Source organism: Carassius carassius, chromosome 20 (assembly GCF_963082965.1).
Source record: "Carassius carassius chromosome 20, fCarCar2.1, whole genome shotgun sequence".
In the NCBI taxonomy this organism is placed as follows: domain Eukaryota; kingdom Metazoa; phylum Chordata; class Actinopteri; order Cypriniformes; family Cyprinidae; genus Carassius; species Carassius carassius.
The window spans coordinates 20,574,514-20,592,347 of record NC_081774.1 but is presented as its reverse complement, the minus strand read 5'-3'; the positions used below and the strand labels follow the sequence as shown (position 1 = coordinate 20,592,347).

At 35.9% G+C, this 17,834-nt stretch overlaps 1 protein-coding gene across 3 annotated transcripts in view; it reads left to right on the top strand.

Annotated features, from left to right (window-relative positions):
- Nucleotides 1-17,834, top strand: part of vav3b (vav 3 guanine nucleotide exchange factor b) — a 73,340-nt gene that overhangs the window by 16,271 nt on the left and 39,235 nt on the right. For 2 of the 3 annotated variants that reach the window (XM_059502123.1, XM_059502122.1), the window contains exons 10-17: nt 139-234; nt 3,155-3,223; nt 5,198-5,284; nt 5,368-5,453; nt 5,536-5,668; nt 12,176-12,285; nt 13,634-13,735; nt 17,172-17,263. In XM_059502123.1, coding sequence (XP_059358106.1) covers nt 139-234; nt 3,155-3,223; nt 5,198-5,284; nt 5,368-5,453; nt 5,536-5,668; nt 12,176-12,285; nt 13,634-13,735; nt 17,172-17,263 — 775 coding nt within the window. Of the gene's footprint in view, nt 1-138; nt 235-3,154; nt 3,224-5,197; nt 5,285-5,367; nt 5,454-5,535; nt 5,669-12,175; nt 12,286-13,633; nt 13,736-17,171; nt 17,270-17,834 lie in introns of all 3 variants that reach the window. The other variant, XM_059502121.1, reaches the window with a different exon arrangement.

Sequence of the window (17,834 nt, the reverse complement as noted above, 5' to 3'; positions counted from 1 at the left end):
TAATCATGACCCAGATAATATTTTTTATTTTTTACTTTTTTATGTGCTTTTCACATTATCAAATCACTAAGTAATACTTTTATTTTGAGGTTTTGTAGAGCCTTCTGTTTTCCAGATTCAGTTTATTTTGTGTTGCAGGAATGTTCAAAGAGAGCCAACAATGGGAAATTCACTTTGAGAGACTTGCTTGTGGTTCCCATGCAGCGAGTGCTTAAATATCCACTACTGCTTCAGGTACAGTAACATACACGCTATTAGCATTGTCCTCTCTTAACACTTTGAATTAACGCTAGAGCAATGCATATGACACTTTTTGATGAGCTTTTCTGTGTACAGCACTATCAGAATGGCTGTGTTTATTTGTCCTACTGATATATACCACATGGTGGAGCTCTCTGGCTAGTTTTCTCTTATTTTCTGACCAAGATACTTCATGAGCTTACAGAATTTCTTACTGCTGTAGAAAAGTTTTATTCCCGTGTTTTTAGATGAAGTACACCTTGTTCAAATCAATACAAGAGGTCATTATATTAAAGTCAATGTGAAACTTTAGTCAAAATCCGTTTTACATCAATAACTTCTGAGCATCACATATCCAAAGAAATCTAGGAGGGACTTGATTTTATCCATTGGGAACTTTTTTGCAATGTTTTTCAAACTGACAGACGATGAGTGACTTAGTTTATGAGGTATAAATGCTGTTAAATAGTGAAGGTATGAAATCTGGCAGGATAGGGTTGATTCTGAAGTCATCTGATCAACTTTGAAGACAATCTCTCAAACCCTCTAGCAGCAGCAGCATACATTTGAACCGTATTGAACAGAATGGTCTTGAATAAAATGTTTTTTTTTTTTTCTGTCTTTCCTTGAGAATTAGCAAGATCAATGTACCAGGTGGATTTCATTTCCATCCAGCTAGATTTAGAACGGAAAGTGAGTCTGCATCTTGGTATATGGATAGATTTTAAAGGGAAACCTGTATGGCTTGATTTTCTTTTGTGGAACAAAAAATTTATATTTAATTTATTATTATTATTATTATTATTATTATTTCTCCATTTAATGAAATTCACTGAGACCTAATGGTGTTTAGACTTTTTTGACTTTCAAAATATATTGTTTTGCTACAGAACATTTTTGTACATTTTGAGGTGGCTATATTTGCTGATAAACTTTGAACTACTTTTCCTAAAATGACCACTAGAGGTGCTATGACCAAAAAAATCTACTCAGTCTTACTATGTTTTTATGTTAAATGTGGAGACGGCATATCTGTGTGTAAATAAAATAATCATCACAGTTGTTACATTAGTCCATGCAAAGGTTTTGTACAAGAGAGGTCCTTCACCACAGGACAGAGATGGCATAAGAACAGAAGTGAGTGAACAAGTGTTAGAGACGTGTGTAGCCACACACCTGCCAGCCTGACACACACACACACACACACACACACACACACACACACACACACACACACACACACACACACACACACACACACACACACACACACACACACAAAAGCAGGGACAGGTAGCAGTGTATCTGACACTCTGCCCCATATATCCTGTTCTCAAGCACATTGTGTCCACTTCATCTGGAATGACGCAAACATACTTTTTAATATCCTATTGCAGCATATTTGATTTTTTTTTATATAATAGAGCCTCCAAATCACATGAAATCTAATTTTTACAAACCCAGTATTAACTACATAAATATGTTGTTTCATATCTGATACCCCACGATACCAATTCAAAATATTTTTCTTAATATTTTTTAATTGTTAATTTGTTTTAAATACATGTCTATATGGTTTTTATTTTATTGTATTTTATTTCCGTTAATTTTATTTTTTATTAAGTAACAAAAATATACACAGTCGGCACAAAAGAATCAGATTTCATAATTTGAAAAAGATAGTGTAGATAAAAAAAACAAAAAAAAAAACGAATACAGATCACCAGTCTAGGACGTTATGAAAGTCTAGGTGCACGTCCTCACACACACATTCCCAAACACACACACACTTGAGCTTCCATCAAAGTCACAGCAGCGGTCTGGGTCAGAATGTAAATCTGGAGAGAGTCCTGAACTTTCTAATCACCTTGTTTACTCGCTGCGATTGGGCTGTTTGTCTCTCTCCAGAAGAATTCGATTGCTCTCTGAAAACAAATGCATGTTTCTGATGAGCTGCACAGATTTCACACTTGGAACAACACCATTTCTCTCCCAGCGTGTTTGTGTGCTCACAAGGCTGTTTGCTCACAAATCCAAAGGCCAGATTTGTTTATCAAGTTAATTAGTTACGTTATAGTGTGGATCTCGAAAGGTTCTGTTGACGTTCTTCTCCATATCGTGGAATAAATCTGGTTCAAATCAAATTGTCTGGCATTCCCTCAAAACTGACCTGGCGTGCTCATTGGAAACTTGGCACCGTGGTCACTTTCTGTCCTGGGGTTTTTCAGACGTTTTTAGTGAAGCAGTCTAGTCTTAACTCTTCAGAGTTTTCGTGATGATGTTGTGTCTTCATTTCATGACAGAACAGGGAATGAACTATTTTTTCCAAAGAAAAATGTGTGTTCATGGTAAAGAAACAAAAGGATAAGTTACTGAAAATTCTTAGAGATATGCTTTAAATAGTTTTCAAAAACTTTTTTACATTTGCACAAAAATATTTAATTTGTTCCATTTATTTTAAATATCAATAAGCACTTTTGTACAGAGCCACACACGTGAGAACAAGATATTGTGGCCACAAACTAAACCAAAATGAGGGACCTTATTAGTACAGCATGGCCATGATTTACCCAAAATGATGGAGAGAATTAATCAAATGTGTGATATCTCTTTTTTCCTCACGTCATGTGCGTAGGTCTGTTTCTAATTCATTGTTTCATGGTTTTCTAATAAGAAATATTAAAATACTATGCCAAACTACTTCTTTCATTTCAAGAATTTCACTGTTAATATATATATATATATAAATATATATATATATATATATATATATATATATATATATATTATTTGTGATATCTGGACAGTATTATCACAGCATCATGACTCCAAAATTTATTAAAAAAAATTAAAAACATGCTCATCTCAAAAAAGTGAATTCAACAAATTTTTCCTCCTAATTTTTTTAATATAGGAATTGGTGAAATATACTAATGACAACACAGAAAAGAGCAACCTGCGATTAGCCCTTGATGCCATGAGAGTAAGTATAAATTTCTTATGGAATCTACAGCAAAATCTTTCAGAAAATACAGATTTAAAGATTTTTAGACTTTATAAGAGATTATTAAATGCTCAAAAAACACATTAAATGTCTTTAAAAGTGCAATTTAATGTATTTCCTACTGAACCTGAATGTTTGGCAGAGCTTTTCCCTTTAAAAGTTGCCAATAGACTTTAATTTTGTCGCATTCATGCACCACGAATGGCTACTTGCTAGCTGGTTGCAAGTTGTATGTAGATTTTAAGAAGATTCATATAGGCTAAAAGCCACAAAACTTTCATCATTACCAGCCATGATTTCTCTTTAGCTTTTCCATCAGTATAAGATCATTCCTGCGTGTAGCCTACTTGGTAATGTTTTCTTTAATATCGATGAGATTCTAGTATGTGAAGTGATGTCAACAGCTCATTTCAGTCTCACTGGAAGAGTAGGTGGAAAGCAGATTAATGGCTATGTGAGACGCCGTAATGGAACAGAGGCCTGCAATGATTTAATTTGTTGGAATTATAATTTCAGTGGTGATTGGTTTAGCTGGATGGGAGCTGTGAGAGTTGCTCAGACAGGGACTGAACTCATCTACCTGCTTGCCTGTAAAATGGTGTGTTTAATTGAGATTCATAAGTGAGAGTTTGAGCAGAGGCTGCCTTTTAAAAATGGAAATCAGCCGAGATCCACGTCATCCAAGTGGGGTCCTTTGAAAGACCTCTTTCAGTATTTGGAGATGTTTGTAAAACTTGATATTTTTGATTAATTTTCATAATTATTTAATTATGGTACAATGGGGCTAAGGGCACCCCGGGGTAAATGGTGCCATTGATATTATTTTCATCTAAACCACTAGATGGCACAAAAACGTGGCATAGCATTTTTCAAAACATCCTCTTTTCAAGATGCACCTGCAAATTTGGCTGATCCTTGACTCGATCGACTGATTTTGTGTTTACTTGATCTAATATTTTATGTTTTTTAAAATGTTGTAGATTTAAGCAGAAAATTATAATTGCTAAAATTAATGGATATATTCAGATGGTAACCTTCACATATTATTTTGGGTGTCAATTTTCCATGAAATAAACATATTTAAAAGCAAGATATTAATTATATCATGTAATAAAATATCATGTTGTTACTACTGTAAATCTATATTCAATTATTATGGGATCTCCTTCAATGCTTTCAGAATCTTTACTTTTTAAAATGATTTGTTTTCTGTATATAAAAAAAATTATATATATATATATATATATATATATATATATATATATATATATATATATATATATATATATATATATATATATATATAAAAGCATGTTATAAGCATGAAGCATGTTATAAGCATGTTGGTGAACAAGTCATATGATCAATGTCACACATTTACTAATCTGATTAGTAACATAGATATATAGTGCAGAAATTGAATTATTTCACACACACACACACACACACACACACACACACACACACACATATTACTTTTGATAAAGTGAATTCCTCCATGCTAAAATGTTTTCTTTTTATTTAGTGTGGATGCATTAAAATTATTCAGAAATGGCTATAAAAACATTTATAATGTTATAAATGCTGTTCTGTTAAATCTTCTATTCATTAAACAATCCTGAAAAAAAAATGTATATCATGGTTTGCACCAAAATACACTATGTTGCCAAAAATATTGGGACACCCCCTTCACTTCCAAGCACTTCCATAACATTTAAAGTCACACCAGAGGTGTTCAGCTGCAAGACTTGCTTTATGCAGACCAGTCAAGTTCTTGGGAATTATGTTAAAAAAATGTTTATTGAGCAGCAAATCAGCATATTAGAATTATTTCTAAAGGATCTTGTGACAATGAAGACTAGAGTAATGGCTACCCCCCCCCCCTTCCCTAAATTAGTATATATATAATATGTGCATAAATCAAGGTCAGTTTTCTTTTCCTTCATTAAACAGGACTTAGCCCAGTATGTAAATGAGGTGAAAAGAGACGTTGAGACTCTGAGGGAGATTGATCAGTATCAGAGATCCATTGATAATATGGTAAGTTGTACATAATAAACATGACCTCTGCTTTAAAAAGCATAGTTTACTCATGTCATCATTGTTTTCCGGTTTCTTCACAGAACCAGTGCTTACTTTCTTATGGAAGACCGAAGGGGGACGGTGAAGTCCGTTTGGTGTCAAATGTGGACAAGCGCAGACAGGACAGGTGAGGCTTAAGGCAAAAACCTTTACTGCAATCCTCTCTTGTTTTTACTTTCATGCCATTTCATGATGCGTGAATGTTGCAGACATATTTTTTTGTTCGACATCGCTGTAATTGTCTGCAAGAGGCGCGGGGACAACTATGAGATGAAGGAAGTAATCGACCTCAACCATTTCAAGATCACCAATAACCCCACTACTGATAAGGACTGCAGAAAGGTCAGGCTCAGAAAACTGCACCCAAACATCAAACAGTCATATTTTTCTCATGATCCCAGCATCTGCTATTCATCATATTGTTCCATTCTGAAGGGTTTTATAGGGATCGGACTAGCACAATTCAAGTGTTCTGTAGAATAAAAATCACTCTGATACTTGCCTTCTCCACAGATGGCTCCAGTAACTCTCCTTTAGATCTCATTTGAGCTGTTGGAGTGTCATAGAATAAAGTCTTGCTGATTTTTTCCCACTCTGTTAAATGTTTATGTCCTTTAGTTTGCCGTAGGATAGTCCAGTAATATCCAAACCATTTTAAGGGCAGTGTGACTTACCAAAGTGCATTTTTATGTAAATTAGTTGTGCTGTTGTAAGCTCTTTAAAACCGCTCAAGTCAGTAAAATGTTCACATGCAGAACATAGGAAAGGTTGAGGTCTTTATCATTTCTGATCAAATACATGCTTTTAAAATGATCTTGTAAATAATCTTGTAATAATAATAAAAGAGTAAATAATGCTAAAAAAAAACAACAACAAACAAATGTTTGAACAACTTTCAGGTACTACTGCTTCTCAATGCAGCTTTTCATTTACAATGTAATCTTTTGTTTCCTCATTTTTTTAGCCAACAGATATTGCAGCTGAGTTGGATAAATGCATTTCTCCATTTAAATAGGCTTATACTAAAAAAGATTTTGTAAGCGTTGTCTCCTGAGATGAGCAATCATGCAATGCCCTTTTGTTGTTGTCTTTGCTCTCCATATACATTTCTTACAGAGATGAATATTATAATACTGAACTATTTAAAACCATGTACATAAAGAAAACAACTTTCAGATGACTATTTGTGGTGTTATTCCAATAAATCTTTTTTTTTTTTTTATGTGTTTTAAGTATTTTAAATATTTCTCACACTTATTTGGAATACATTTATATAATTTTAAATATATTTAAAATAGAATAAATAATATGATAATACAATTATTATACAATTTTGCATAGCATGTACTTAATTTTATATATAGATATGTGACCCTGGACCACAAAAACAGTCGTAAGTCGCCGGGGTATATTTTTAGCAATAGCCAAAAAAACATTGTATGGGTCAAAATTATCGATTTTTCTTTTATGCCAAAAATCATTAGGGTATTAAGTACAGATCATGTTCCATGAACATATTTTGTAATTTTCCTACTATAAATATATCAAAACTTTATTTTTGATTAATAATATGCATTGCTAATAATTAATTTGGACAACTTTAAAGGCGATTTTCTCAGTATTTAGATTTTTTGCACCCTCAGATTCCAGATTTTCAAATAGTTGTATCTCGGCCAAATATTGTCAGATTCTAATAGCATATTTATTTAGCTCTCAGATGATGTATAAATCTCAGTTTCAAAAAATGGACACTTAAGATTAGTTTTGTGGTCCAGGGTCTCACACACACACACACACACACACACACACACACACACACCCACACACACACACATATATATGCATGTGTGTGTGTATGTGTGTGTGAACTGTGAGTCAACATATGAGTCACTTGTCATTTATCAACCTGAGATTTTAACAGCCAGGCCTTAAAAAAAAAAGAAAAAAGCAGCCTGTCCCTTGGACTGTAATGGTGAATGTAACTAAGATCAGGCTGAGGAGCACATCGCAGACTGTGCTAGACAGATGTTACTGCTCTTTATGAGGGTTGATGGATGGTGACGGATTGCTGCAGCATGTCAAGTCAAATTCTGCATGCTGAACCAACAGCTGTGGAAAGACTTGGTTGCTTTTGACGATAAACAGTCTAAATTCTGTGTTCATTGTGCAGAGTTTTCCATGTCATGTGAATCAGAAGTGGCCTTAGTAAGTGTAGTTTGTATAGAGGTTGCAGAGCTGTGTACTCAGATCGATGGGTTTTTTCAGTTTGTAAAGGTGGACAGCTCAACCTCAGGTTACTTTTAGTTTCTGATGTTCTTTTGGAGCTTGGCAATAGTGACACAGATGTACAAATAATGTAGATATGTCTTTAAACTTTTGATATTTTTTTCTCTTTTATGCCTTTCACCAAAAGGAAGGTTTCTTCTGAACAGATGGTCTGGTGAAATCTGTCTCAAGGAGACCTTGGGCAGGCAAAGCCCCGCTGGCTTTTCTGTTTGAAGTGCCTTTCTGCCCCTCCTCAGGACACATACACATACTTAATACACTGAAGGATCTTATTCCTTTACATCTTTGACAAGACCTGTACACAACTGCAGACTGTCTGCAAACACATGCACATGGACATACTATATAAAAATATAGCTAAACTTCACAACAACCATCATTGATAACATTTATAAATATTACATAATGCTCAACTGTAGTTTGAGGAAAGAAAAGTTACTGATGCCACAATCTTTGGTTTGCTTGTTTATATTGCAAACATATTAGGGCTTGAACATTAAAAAAGAAAAAACCTGGTGTGCAGTTTCATTGACTGCAGTGACTTTAACCAGAAATCTTGTGTGGATTTTATTTAAAAAATTACAATTATAAATTATAAATGTTTTTTTTTCCAGATTAGCTGAAAGATGAGGATTTTGTTTTAGTATTTATTCATATTTTGAATTAGCTTAAAGGTCCCATTCTTCGTGATCCCATGTTTTAAACTTTAGTTAGTGTGTAATGTTGTTGTTAGAGTATAAATAATATCTGTAATATTCTAAAGCTCAAAGTTCAATGCCAAGCGAAATATTTTATTTAACAGAATTCGCCTATAACGAACGACCCGTTTGTATGGAAGCACATGGGTAGCGATATTCAATTTGCAATGTAATATGCAAAATGACAATGCAATATGTAAAATGGCAATGCATTTCTGTATTTACATTTTCATTTTCCAATACATTTGTGCAACGTTTGGTGCAAAATGAAAATGAAAATGAAATTACATAATTTTCATTTGCCATTTCATACACCAGTTTTAATATGTAAAATGAAAAATAATTTTAACGCTTTATAAGTTGCAAAATTAAAATGAAAATGTATTACAGAAATGATTAGATATGTATAACATGTTCAAGCAAAAACTGTGGCAAAATTATCATTTAAATGCTATTTTTCTTAAATGCATTAACACTCACAGTCAAGACACTTACGATTGCATTTTCATTCAGTGTCCCGCAATGAATGTAGCAAAACTCAATGTGCACATTGAAAATGCATTCCGAGCCGATCACGTGTCCGCCCCCTCGCGCCATGTCAATCACTGCGTGAACAAGGCGGGGCTTGCAGAAGGTCAGAGACTCAAATCTCAAGAAGTGGATTCAAGTGAGAGAACATGGACAAGACCGTTGGTCCGTGTACGTTTTGATCATTTCGGTTTATGGCTTTAATATTTCATTCGCACTGGCTGAAACGCTGCTTTCATCTGATTGGTCGAATCGCTCCACCTTCAGCTCGGTCTTTTCATTCTTTCAGGCAGAATAAGAGTCAGTGCGAGTGAAGCACTGTAATGTCTGAAACCACCGCTCACTGTTAATTAGCATAATATTTGAATCAGATGTAGCTGGGCACATAATTCGTGCTGCTGAGACCTGCAAATTATTTCTAGGTTGTAGTATTGTATGAATATTGTCCCACTGATAAATACAGTGCAAATAGTTCTGTCTCTTTGGAAAAAAGTGAAGTGGAAATAAAAATCAATAATAGACTGAACAGTTCCATGTCTGTAACATTTACCACTCTCATCTTTTAAGTCATAAGGCACTAGGTATGTGTGTGTGACATTAATAAATAATTGTAAAAATGAATATTGTTACATTTCTGAAATAAAAATAGTAAAATTAGCTCTATGCTGCTCATTGCTCCTGTAGCCTACCCCAGAGCGCCCTCTCGCGGCTGTAGACGGTAATGTTTTCTCTTGGTTCGTCTGACTCTGACTCGTATTGCTGTATAACTGGCCAGACTTACCTTCCCAAAAAATCCTATTTAATTTTATTTCATAAATTTAACTATATTTATTTCCACTTCACTGTTATCCAAGGAGACAGAACTATTTGCACTGTTTTTATCAGTGGGACAATATTTATACAATACTATAACCTAGAAATAATTTAACAGGGTCTCTTGCAAGTCGCAGCAGCACGAATTATGTGGCCAGCATCATCTGATTCAAATATTATGCTAATTAACAGTGAGCGGTGGTTTCAGACATTACAGTGCTTCACTCGCACTGACTCTTATTCTGTGATTCGACCAATCAGATGAAAGGAGCGTTTCAGCACCGCCCACAAGTGCGAATGTAATATTGAAGCCATAACCGAAATGATCAAAACGTACACGGACCAACGGTCTTGTCCATGTTCTCTCACTTGAATCCTCTTCTTGAGATTTGAGTCTCTGACCTTCTGCAAGCCCCGCCTTGTTCACGCAGTGATTGACATGGCGCGAGGGGGCGGACACGTGATCGGCTCGGAATGCATTTTCAATGTGCACATTGAGTTTTGCTACATTCATTGCGGGACACTGAATGAAAATGCAATCGTAAGTGTCTTGACTATGAGTGTTAATGCATTTAAGAAAAATAGCATTTAAATGATAATTTTGCCACAGTTTTTGCTTGAACATGTTATACATATCTAATAATTTCTGTAATACATTTTCATTTTCATTTTGCAACTTATAAAGCGTTAAAATTAGTATTCATTTTACATATAAAAACTGGTGTATGAAATGGCAAATGAAAATTATGTAATTTAATTTTCATTTTCATTTTGCACCAAACGTTGCACAAATGTATTGGAAAATGTAAATGTAAATACAGAAATGCATTGCCATTTTACATATTGCATTGTCATTTTGAATATTACATTGCAAATTGAATATCGCTACCCATGTGCTTCCATACGTTTGGACTACATTCCTCTAGTTCCTGCAGTAATGACGTCAGTAAAACCATTTTTTGACCAACCTCCTCCCACATGAATAGACAAAAAGGGGGCGTGGTCTTGTTGTGCTCCGACGGAGAAGAGGAAGAGCTGCGTTTGTGTTTGTCGCCATGTCGTCGAAACGCTGTTATTTTCATCTCTGAGTTCAATCACCTTTGTTTGGCCTTCCCAGGGATGCTGTACTTAGAGATCAATGGTTACAATTTATGTTTAACTCAGTTCCCGAAAATTATAATCCACATGTAAAACTATGTGCAGCACATTTTGCTGAGGACAGCGATCTTCCTTAATCTCAATCAGTTTAATTCCGGATTCGCACAAAGATATTTCTTGAAAGATGGAGCAGTTCCCTCTTTGTCTGGAGAAGGTGTTGTTTATGGACCACAACCCGTAAGTGTATTTTATTATTTAAGTTGGTGAGTTTAACAGTTTCTGTAACTTATTACACAAAGGGCAACGCTGTTTAGCTTTGTTAACTAGATGGTAGGACTGTGCAAAAAAATCGAATGCGATTTTCATGCGCATCTCGTCAGTAAAAACGCTCCTGTGATTAGAAGTACATCTCCAGCGTTCAGATCAGCATTGCCAGGTTTTCAAAACAAATCCTGCCCACTTGCTTCTCAAAACTAGTCCAAAACTAGCCCAATCGCGTTTCCAGGAGGGCACCGTGCTCTAAGCTGGTGTCGAATCACAACACAGGAACCGCTGGCCCAATCAAAACTCGTTACGTATTTCTGAAGGAACTACTTCATAGAGCAAGGAAGTCATTAGCCCGTTTTTATGACAGTGAAAACAGCGGTATACAGATAGGTGAATTGTGTGAAAAATACTGTTTTTTTTTACACGCGAAACATGAACACATGTTATATTGCACACTGTAAACACAATCAAAGCTTCAAAAAAGCACGAAAAACTGGACCTTTATACAGTTTTATTCAAATACAGTTTAGTAAAAGTTTAAATAATTCTATGTTTTCGTCATTTTTATTACTTTTTAAAATATTTCTCTTTAGGTTCAATTTATTTGTATAGCAGTTTTAAAAATTCTTATTCAATCATATGACTTATTTCAGCTAGGTGCTTGAAAACACTTAATTTTAAGTTTTTAATCTAATATTTTAATTTATTTGCAATTGCTGAAAAATAAATGGTTTATAGTTTTAGCTTTATTTTACAATAGCACACTGGACTGGTTAGCGGCTAGGGTGGGATGCTGCAACATAACCCTCAGTAGTGTGCATAAATGCTACACCACACAAACCTACACACATGAAAACACACACACACACACACACACACTCACACACACACACACACACACACACACACACACACACACACACACACACACACACACACACACACACACACACACTAGTTCGTGACGAATGTGTCCACTCCCCCAAGGTTGCCTCTGGCTGTCTATTGCTGTGTAAAATAAAATGAGCATATATATATATATATATATATATAATTTTTTTTTTTTAGGTATATCCATATTGAAAAGCTAGATCTTTACATGTAAGTCAAATTTTTATTTTGAAGCAGTTATTTTTCTATTTGTCTTGTCCTCTGGCAGTGGTGCTATGGGTTCTACCTCACTCACCAACAGGGGCAGAATGGGTTTGAGTTCCTGTTCAAGACAAAAGAGCTGAAGAAGAAATGGCTGGACCAGTTTGAGATGGCCATGTGAGTTTCAAACCCCAAATCACAATTCCCAAACCTGAACTTTTTGTGTTTAAAAAAAACACAGAAGGTATTGGGTGGTATAAATGTATAAATTTTAAGTTCAGTGCTGTACATTTGGTACTGTTCTGTGACGTTTGACAAACTCAGAATCCCAGGAAAGCAGGATGTAATTGCAAGGGGTACTTTATTGAACTAAACTAACAATGACATTAAGTGGCATGGTTAGTTTACTGGGGTTTATATACACACAGGGGAAGACCATCAAGGGAACCAATCAACAAAAAGACTACAAAGGGACAAAGACCAGACACCAAAAACTGAAACACAACTTTAACATGAAAGTCCAATACAATTTCTTACAAACGCACAGTTTTTCACTTCACAAGATATTAACTGATGGACTGAAGTTGTGTCAATTACTTGGGGATTATTTTTTATAATTGTTTTTATCATTCATTTGAACTCTCATTTTGATTGCACCCATTCACTGCAGTTAATCCACTGCTGAGCAAGTTATGTAATGCTAAATTTCCCCACATGTATTTTTTGATCTGTTCTGGTTTACAATATGTCATAATGGACCACATTTATGAGGGTGAGTAAATGACAAAAATATACATTTTAAATGAAATAAATCTGAGGTGCCCTGTCACACTGCATTCAAATGCTCCCTGGAACTTTTGTCAATGCAATTTCAGAGTAGTGCACATGACAATATGAATCTACTTTTTTAAGTTAAGAAAGAGGATCTTACTTTCAATAAGGCATTCAACATTTTTATAATGATGTCATTTGATGTTAAGCATCTTACTTAGTTCTAGTACATTGTGACATCCTGTGCCTGAGATGTTGAGATTTGATAGCACAATGTATTTAATGTGGAAGAAATTAAAAGAGAGACGGAGAGGAAAACTAAAAAGAGTTCTGGTTTAGAAATTGTGTAGGTTAAAGAGGATATGCCATCCCTTGTGCCGAGAGTCTGTAATGATGTCTCCTCTCTCGCTTGATTTATATGTCAGCCTTTAAAAATGTGTCCCTGTACATGCACGTATGCATGTGGTTGACTGCATGATGATCTGAAGGGTGCATTCAAACAACAAATTACATCTGCCGCATGCACACAGCTCTCTTGATGCAAGAATCAATCTTATAGTCGTTCAGGAAAAGAGCTTCCCCACTGCTCTGATTCATGCCTAGGTCTGGGTCTGGCTTCGTGGGCCACAACATTTACCAGCGCTTAGCCCCCGTTCACTCTGTCCTCTTAAACAAGCAGTTTGTCTCATGCTTATTTTTCCAATCAGCCAACTTTGCACCATTGCTTTACTGTATTTCTGATTTTCCATTTCAGATCTAATATTCGACCTGAGAATGCCACATTTAACTCTCACAACTTCAGGATGCACACTTTCGAGAGGGCCACCAGCTGCAGCTCTTGTCATATGCTTCTCAGGTGAGCTGACTTTGCATTTTGTGTGCTGAAATAAGTTAAAGGGGTCATGAACTAAGAATCAAAAATTCCCTTGATCTTTTGACAGATAAGAAGTAATTTTACAATATAAAAACATCATACAAGTTTTAGAACTCAAAACTTTGTTTTTAGTCTAAAAACAGCTTATATTGAAGGCGATCTGCCAAAACGACAGCTTTTGGAATATTCTACTCTATGTTGCTACTCTGTGATGCTAGAGGACGCAGTGTCTCGTTCCCTACTAAGGAAACCAGGGTTGCATATGTAACTTGAGACATTCCCTTCTGAGGGAACATCGAACTGCATCCTCTAGTGGTCGCTATGGGGAATGGTATACCCATGCTTCCATGCTGAGGAGCGTGCATGCCAAACACCAAGACAAGCACTAAGTACCAACTCTACCAAGGTTTTGGGATTTGCCTCTACGACGCGTTGACGGATGTCAATGACACAATCTCCTTTGGCCAAAGGCCTGAGCTGTTTACCCAAAGAACTTACCTGTTAAGGGCTGGGCTTGAGGAAGCCTGAACCTAGGGCAGAGCTCAAAGACTTCGTCTAGGGACAATATAACTAGATCCTGGCCTGTCACCCAGGGGTTACCACCAGCTCTCTCAAGAGTTTGCTCAAAGGAACTGACACAAATTATCCTTGGTAGTATACACCCTTCTTAAGAAAGGTATCACCAAGGATACATCAGTAGAGTGGATCCCAAGGTGAGAACCGGGGCCTGAGCCAACTCAGAAAAAGTGTTTAAAGCTGGTAGCACGTAACCCTTACCATAAACAATTTTAGAAAGTGCACAGGATGCTTGGCGTGCACACTTGCCACAATGTGGATTTTAGAAAGTGCACAGAAGCTCAGCGTGTGCATTTACCATAACCTTTTTTAGAATTACTGTTGCTAAGGGGTTACCAAGGCCTAACAATGACTGTGACATGCTTAAAGTAGAAGTTACTTAGTGCAGCGGAAAGCCTGCGTACTCAGAGCGCATGTGGACTGGAAATGGTGAGCTCATGGAAATACCCTCCAATTGAGGGGAGCATCACCAACTAAACCATAGTAATCACAGGATAGGCTCCATAGAATTATACCCATACATTAAAGGGGTGAAGCACCCAACTCTCAGAATGAGGGGGGACACAGATGCTTGAGTTGGGAACAGTGTACTCATAGATGACCGTCTAGTGTGAGGGGAGCACTACAAGCTCAACCACTGAAGCAGCCTGTCAGGGAGGCAGAAAAGGGCCTAACAAGCTGATATTGCTGTCTCACAGAGCTCTGGGGAGGTTGAGGGGGAAATTCAGATGCTCAGGAGGGAGCGGTGTGCTCATAGGTGACCCTCTAAAGCAGGGGTTCTCAAAGTCTATATTAAAAAGGTCCAAATCTGAATTTTCATCAATGTCAAAGGTCTGTAACAATTGGTTATAAACAAATTTCAATCAAAACATGTTTTTAATAAACATGCATAACAAATCAACACAAGATTTTGGAAATAAAATTTGCATTCAATATACATTAATAACAAGTACAAAAGTGGCAAAACAAGTTATTTAAGTGTCAGCAATAGAGGTCGACCAAAATGGGTATTTCTCTGGTCGATGCCAATATTTAGAAACTCAGGGCAGCTAATATATGATGCTGATTTTTGGCATCATTTGGCAATATGTTTGGCCATTTTTTTCCCCTTCTTCTCATAAAAAAAGTTTGAGTAAATGTTTATTGCAGGGTACAAGATATAATAGTAATAGTAGTTGTACTAGTATCCTAATTCATGGTAATACATGGCTCAAAACTTTTTAGGGTTACTCCAACCCAAACTTAAAAAGGTTGTCATTAATCACCTACCCCCAAGTCATTCCAAACACGTTAAAGCTCAGTTCATCTTAGGAACACAATTTAAGATATTTTGGATGAAAACCTGGAGGCTTGAGACTGTCCCATAGACTGTCAAGTAAATAACAGTGTCAAGGTCCATAAAAGGTATGAAAAGATGGCATCAGAATAATGCAATCAGACATCAGACTTGCAATCTGTGTTATATGAAGCAATTGGCACACTTTTTTTAAGCAAAGAAAACAAAAATAATGACTTTATTCAATAATTCCTTTGTCAACGGTCTCCTCTGTGTCACTCAGTATCACTGTGCTGCGTGTGCTCTTCTGTGGGGACCGTTGACAAAGGAATTATTGAATAAAGTCGTTATTGTACGATTGCAGCTAGTAAATTAGGCACAGTCACTTTAAGAGACAATACATCAAATATTATGATACACATCTGATTTCTCACCTGTTTACGTTGACTTGAGACATAACCGACAGTTTTTCGAGGATACTCACCAAGACGGGCATGCCAACATCATTTTGTATATATTTATTGGTTCAAGAGCAAGAAGAGGCAAAACTCATTTTGGTGTTCACGTGCTGTGAGATGCGCATAGGACACAGCATGCGGGTGCTGAATTATTACCACCACTTTTCACTCAACTAGCAATGACCCTGGCTACATACTGTACATTGTTTAATTAATCAAATGTACAAAAGAAACAGTGCATATTCTTCATTTTGCAAATTAAATATATTTCTTCTTATTAAAGTTACAAAAGTGACTTAGCTGTCACTTTTAGAGCTGCCCGGATTTAATATAGCCTACTGTTACACGTTTTCTTTTTCATCTCTTTGCTTCCACTTAAGACCTAAATTACTGTGTTTACAAGGATGGGCATTTTGACACGTATAAGCGTGTGTATTTAACAGTTCTTGGCCTATAAAGCAGTTAATAATGTTCAATTCCCTTACGCTTAATGAGCACTGTATTAACGTGCGTGCATGCCTCTCTGATTTGTTCCCTTTTTTTTTCAACTGCAATTCTTTAAAAACACATGCAAATGTTTTTGTGACCACATAGCACAGCAACGTCATGTGAGCGTGTAACTGCAATAGAGACGATAGTCCAAAATTTCTACCAGTTAATGGTGTCTACCATTATCGCCCACCCTTAAAACTCCATGTATGTGCATTGATCAGTGTTTATATGTAAATAAAATCCTTAATTCAATCTGTTCATCATACAGTGTGGTCGTGTCTTTTCAGAAGACTTGGGTTAAATGTGAGTCATTACTCATTTTGTTTACATTAACTTTCCATGGAGGGGGATGGGGAAATCTTCTAGGCTTTATTTGTTTGTGTTTCGAAAGTTTAACAAAAGTTTTATGAAGTTGGAACAACATGATGATGAGTAACCTGTAAAGATGTCTGAATTGTCATTTTTGTGTGAACTATGCCTTTTAAGCTAAATGACATAAACTGAAAGCCAGAAAACTTTGTATTTCACAAGGTCTGTAATAGCCATTTATGCTATATTTATGCTATATGTAACTGAATGAAGCCAGTGCTGACCCCATGGTCCTTCTGCTCTTCAGGGGAATTTTTAATCAAGGCTACCTTTGTCCTAAATGCGGAAACGGGGCTCATAAGGGTTGTCTTGGAAAACTAGGAGCCTGTGGAAGGGCAGGTAATGGTCAGTAAAGAGCCTCTGCATTAACCAAGTTGGCCTTTTATTGTTCAATGAATTATATGTATTCCTGGAATTTATACCCAGATAATTTCAGATTCTCTTTCATATCAGAGGTTTATGAGTTTTGAGACATACCATAAATATTTCAGTGAGTGTTGTAATGTAACTGTCATACCACAGTTTGAAGGTAACAGAGCTTGAATATACATTTACTATATGAATAACAGCTATATATATATATATATATAGGGTACAATGGGGCTAAAGGTGACCTGGAGTAAAAGGCGACTTTGATATTATTTTCATCTAAACCACTAGATGGCATAAAAAGTGATGTAGCATTTTCTAAAACATCAGATTTTCAAGATGAACGTGCATATTTGTCTGATCCTTGACGCACCAGTGCACAACACTGCAAACTTGTGCTTACTTGATCTAATATTTTATGTTTTTAACATGTTGTAGATTTAAGTAGCAAATTAGAATCGCTAAATGTCTTCTAAACAATTTTCAGTTTTGCTTAAGATAATCAAAGCAACAGTTTTTAAAAAACTAAAGAATATGTAAA